This window comes from Leptosomus discolor, chromosome 16, assembly GCF_034619465.1.
Source record: "Leptosomus discolor isolate bLepDis1 chromosome 16, bLepDis1.hap2, whole genome shotgun sequence".
In the NCBI taxonomy this organism is placed as follows: Eukaryota; Metazoa; Chordata; class Aves; order Leptosomiformes; family Leptosomidae; genus Leptosomus; species Leptosomus discolor.
The window spans coordinates 14,869,731-14,874,665 of record NC_141406.1 but is presented as its reverse complement, the minus strand read 5'-3'; the positions used below and the strand labels follow the sequence as shown (position 1 = coordinate 14,874,665).

At 55.0% G+C, this 4,935-nt stretch overlaps 1 protein-coding gene across 1 annotated transcript; it reads left to right on the top strand.

The window, feature by feature from the left end:
• The first annotated feature begins 543 nt into the window (after positions 1 to 543).
• On the top strand, positions 544 to 4,475 carry RPL6 (ribosomal protein L6). The gene is made up of 7 exons (XM_086474210.1): positions 544 to 619; positions 1,285 to 1,536; positions 1,629 to 1,727; positions 2,162 to 2,305; positions 3,142 to 3,190; positions 3,600 to 3,784; positions 4,279 to 4,475. Exons 2-7 carry the CDS (start codon positions 1,285 to 1,287, stop codon positions 4,429 to 4,431), a joined length of 882 nt encoding a protein of 293 aa, XP_086330336.1. The 5' UTR covers positions 544 to 619; the 3' UTR covers positions 4,432 to 4,475.
• The last annotated feature ends 460 nt before the right edge of the window (positions 4,476 to 4,935 follow it).

Genomic DNA, 4,935 nt, shown 5'->3' with positions numbered 1-4,935 from the left:
CCGGCCGCCCCCCGCCTCGACGGCCGCCTCTCACATGGGGGGAGCGCCCCCCCCCCCCGCTACCCGGCGCGGGCCGCGGCCTACGGGCGCCCTGAAGGGAGCGTGAACAACGGCCGCCTCAGGCCCCGGAGGCGCACGGAGCGCGGCGCGGCCCGCCCTGCGTCACCCGCCCGTGCGTCAGCAGTCTGCGACGCCGACCCGCCTCCGAGAGGAGCCCGCGGAGGCGGCGGTCTCAGAGCGGGGGCTGTGGGGTCCCCCTGGGAGCGAGCCCCGGGGTTACCGGCCACGGGAGCGGTGGAGTCTCGCCCCGCGGAGCCGGGCCGGCGGGTGGCCGGCGCAGAGCCTTACTTCGGTTGGTGCCCCGAGCTGGAGGGAGGGTGAGGCAGCGGCAGGACCGCGACCCCCGCTCCTGGTCACCACGCAGCCCTCGCGGAACCGGGTGCCCGGTGTTCACTCCCGCCATCCCCCTCCTCGGCTGACCCAGGGCTGCCCTAGGTCGCGCCAGACCCGTCCGAACTACAAGTCCCAGCGTGCTCTGCAGCCGACTCCGTGACGTCAGACGCCGCGGTCCCTTTAGCCCACTTGTACCCGGATGTAGGTCCCTTTCCCTCCCCGGAAGGTAAGAATGGCGGACCGGCGGCGGGCAGGGCTGGGATCGGGCGGGTGTTATCCGCCGCCATCTGCCCTCGAGTGGCTGCGCTGGGCTCACGGGCCTGACCCGGCGCCCTCGGGGAGACGGCGATGAAGCGCGGGGGCCGATCTGGGAGGGGAGCGGGAGGTTTAGCTGCCTCCGGCCGGGCCAGGCCGCAGCTGGTTGTGGAGGCCGGGCTGGGCCGTGACCCGCTGGGCCGGAGCCTCCCGGGGAGCACTGGCGCCCAGCTGGGAGCGGGAGAGTCGGACTCGGCTGGGGCCGGAGCTGGAGGCCTCCCCAGCGCTGAGCGGTGGCCTGGGGAAGTACGGCGTAACCCCGCGGTGTGGCAGGGCCCGGCGGGGCTGGGGGGGGGGGGGGGCGGGAATTGTCCCGAGCACAGGGGGCCTGTGACCACCCTCGGAGACAGAGGGGCGACTGCGGCCTTGGCGTGTGTTGCTGAGGAGGGCTTGAGTGCGTTCGGTGAACTCGTAGTTGTTGGAATTAGCGTGGAGGAGCCTTTTGCGTGAGGGATGGACGTGCAGCAAACGGGCTTTGACTGCGGTGTCGTGAGTAGCCACGGCGGTAGGAGGCGGCTGGTGTAAAGAATCAAGTTCCGATTCTTTTCATAATTTTTTTTCTATTTGGATCCCCAGATGGCGGGTGAGAAGGCAGGCGGCGAGAAAAAGCCAGGTGAGAAGAAGCCGGGCAAGAAGAAGCCAGGTGAGAAGAAGCCAGCTGAGCAGAAGACAGGCCAGAAGGAAGCAGGCGAGAAGAAAAAGAAGACTAAGAAGTATCATGCCAGCCGTAACCCTGTCCTGGCCCGGGGTATCGGGAGGTATTCCCGGTCAGCCATGTATGCCAGAAAAGCACTGTACAAGCGCAAGTACACTGCTCCAGAAACAAAGGTAGGGCTGAAAGTGCTGTGTTCAAATAATACTGTTTTTCTTAGTGACTTGGGTTTGAAACATCATCTGTTTCCCCTTCTCTTTGCGTGCAGATAGAAAAGAAAAAGAAAGAAAAGCCACGCGCGACCATCACCAAACCAGTGGGTGGAGACAAGAACGGAGGCAGCCGAGTGGTTAAAATCCGCAAAATGGTAAGAAAAAGATCTAGCGGTCGAAGGCCGCGACGGAACTTTTGACTGGATGATGCGCCTTCAGGCTGGGGTGACGTAGCAGCTTCAGCCCGTGCTATGCCTCCCCGAGCTGGTGGCAGTTACGGCCTCGAGGTACGGACCGAGCAATGGCCGTCCTCGGGGGAGATGCTGGTAAATTCAGAGATTTGGGCACGAGTGGGTTCGCCTCTACCGTTTGTGTCGCTGTGCTGCATTGGAAGCATGTGCAGAAATATAGAGCTGGTCTCAGCTTTTAGTTGTACAGAAAATACTCTGTCTGCTCCTGAAGTCACAGCAGAGGAAAAAAACCTTTCAGAAAGGTTGTCTTGAGGGAAATTGAGTCTCTTACAAAAGGAAGAGTCTGAACTGCCCTGTGGAATATGGGGTGGTGCAACGTTTTGCTCCTCTTTTTCTAGCCCAGATACTACCCCACTGAAGATGTTCCTCGCAAGCTCCTGAGTCACGGCAAGAAGCCCTTTTGCCAGCACAAGAGGCGGCTGCGGGCCTCTATCACCCCAGGAACTGTTCTGATCCTTCTGACCGGCCGTCACAGAGGCAAGGTAACAGGGACTTCGTCCTCTCACCGCTGCATTTCTGTGCTGGAACCATTTTGACTGAGCAGAGTTATCCTGAATTTTACCAGCTGATTTCACAGGACGCTGCTTGGCCACAAGGGGCAAATCTGCTTTTCTGTGAATTCTGTCCAGATGCTTTCTCTCGTCTTGCCTTTAGGGGAAACAGTCTTTAATGTTCTTCTGCACAGAGCTGGCGGTAAAACAGGCTGCTCTGGTCGCTGAGACAAAATGAAGGGAGCTGCTGTGATGCAGGAAAGTGCGTAGGTCTGTGTCGTGCTGACTTTGCACCGCAGAGCGGCCAACTCGATGCCTGTTAGTGTTGCAGTGAGGACAAAACTTGGTCCTTTTTTCTTGCATTCTTTGGCTTCGATGCCAAGTTACTTAAAATAATGCTGTTCAGAGAAGGAAAACTTGACCAGAAAGAACTGGGGGGTGGCTCTGACCTTGTGGTGCCCTTCTGGTTTTTGTCTAGTTCCTGCCTTTAACTTAGACACAGAATTGGGGTGGCGGGAGGGCCGTCTCGCCAGCCTGTAGAATAGGCAGAGATTAAAGAACGAACTAGTTGGCTTTGCTCAGCCTTGAGTGACGAAGCACGTGGAGCGTCGTGACCTGTCAGAGACGAGGCGACCCTGGCAGAGCCGTGCTCTGAGCGCTGGCGGCAGCTTGGCCGCGCGGCGGTTCCTCGAGCCGCACAGTTGTGCCTGGGCACTTGCTCGCTGCTTGTACCAGTAACGCAGGGCGAGGGTGGGCATGGGCCCAGTTCGGTGGTGGTATTTGGGAGTGCTGGGGCCTGAGGACTGACGTCGCATCTCTCTTTTCAGCGTGTCGTCTTCTTGAAGCAGCTTGCTACTGGCCTTCTGCTTGTTACAGGTAAAAAACTTACATAAGTGTGATGATTTTTTTGGTATGGTTTGCAGGGGGGTGCATTTGGGGGTTTGGGGTGTTTTTTAAGTTCGGGCTTGTCTCTGGGGTCAGTAGTGCTGCAGATCGGCACGCGAGTGGTTTGGCACATCATGCGTTCGTGTGACTACATGGAGTCACGGTTTGTGACTCTTCCGGGGAGGTGGAGGGGGGGTAATTCAGCTTCAGTATCTGACTGCCTGGAGGAGATCAGGAAGTAGTTTTTTGGCTTTTCTAGAGGTGGCGGAAAAGGGTTGTGTGGATTGTACAGATTTGAGCTGTAGGCATCTCTAAAGAAACTAATCTCGTACGCTACCAGACTTCCACTAAAACGGGTGGTCGCCAGGAAAGCTAACCTCCTGCTCTCTTCTGCCTTTAGGACCCTTGGTTATCAACCGTGTCCCTCTGCGTAGGGCCCATCAGAAATTCGTTATTGCGACATCTACAAAGGTTGATATCTCTGGAGTGAAAATTCCCAAGCATCTCACCGATGCGTACTTTAAGAAGAAGAGACTGCGTAAGCCCAAGCACCAGGAAGGCGAGATCTTTGACACTGAAAAAGAAGTGAGGAGCACGATTGTTCATTCTTTATGAGTGTCCGTGTTACTTAGGGCCAGGCTGGAAAGGGGGGAGATACCATGAAACAAATTAATTTTAAGTGGTTGTCGATAACATGAGGTAATACCATTAAAAATGAATTAATACAGCAGCGTTGAGGTAACCCCCTTTGAAATTTGGGGGTTCTGTTCTCCCTTAGCAGAGCAGCAGCGATGATTATTCTGGTTAAATTTCTTTTTTTTTGACCAAGAAACACCTTTACTGTTTTGCTCCTGCCAAGGGCATGCTGCTGGCTCGGAGACATGCAACGTATGCCAAACGGTGGCTTCGGTTCTCTCTGCCACCTCCGGTCTCCTACCACCTTTCCCATATTTAGAACAAATGGAGAAAAAATTTCTCAAAAATGCCAGAACTCGGGGTTTGCCCTGAATTTTGTCATCTCCACAGAAGAGTCTGAAGTCACTCTGGGGGATTTTAACGTTATTTTTTGTACTTTCTAGAAATATGAGATCACGGAGCAGCGCAAGTCAGACCAGAAGGCAGTGGATTCACAGATCCTTACGCAAATCAAGAAGGTGCCTCAGCTCCGTGGGTACCTGCGTTCTACGTTCTGTCTCTCAAATGGAGTCTATCCTCACAAATTGGTGTTCTAACTGATGCAAAAGCACCACATTAAATTTGAAGAGGAAAAAAGGTTTTCTGGTGTCTTCATTGCAATCTGTAATAGAAGGTGTTGCACAAACCTTGCAACGCATGTGATTTAAAGGGTAGGGAAACTGCTTGTGGCATGAAATATGCTGAGGGACTGCAGATGACTAGGATTTGGAGGGTGTAAGGGTTTGATTTGGGGTGTTTTTCCTGTTTTGTGTAACCAGAAAGGAATTGGTATTTGAATTTCAGTTTTCTTAACTATGAATGAGTTGGGGAGAAAGAACCCAAAGGGCAAGAGGATACAGGTGCTGGGTTGACTGCCCACCAGGACCCATTCCAGACTGAACATCCAGCCCCATGTCTGGTGTCTGCGTTGGCTGTTTCTCTGCACCCTTATGCTGAAACCAGCGCTTCAGGTGTCTTTTGTGAAGAACCAGGTCTTGGCCACAAACTGCTGCCAGGTAACCCATTAGTATTTTAAAGCTTGTGTACAGCGTTGTTGGGGT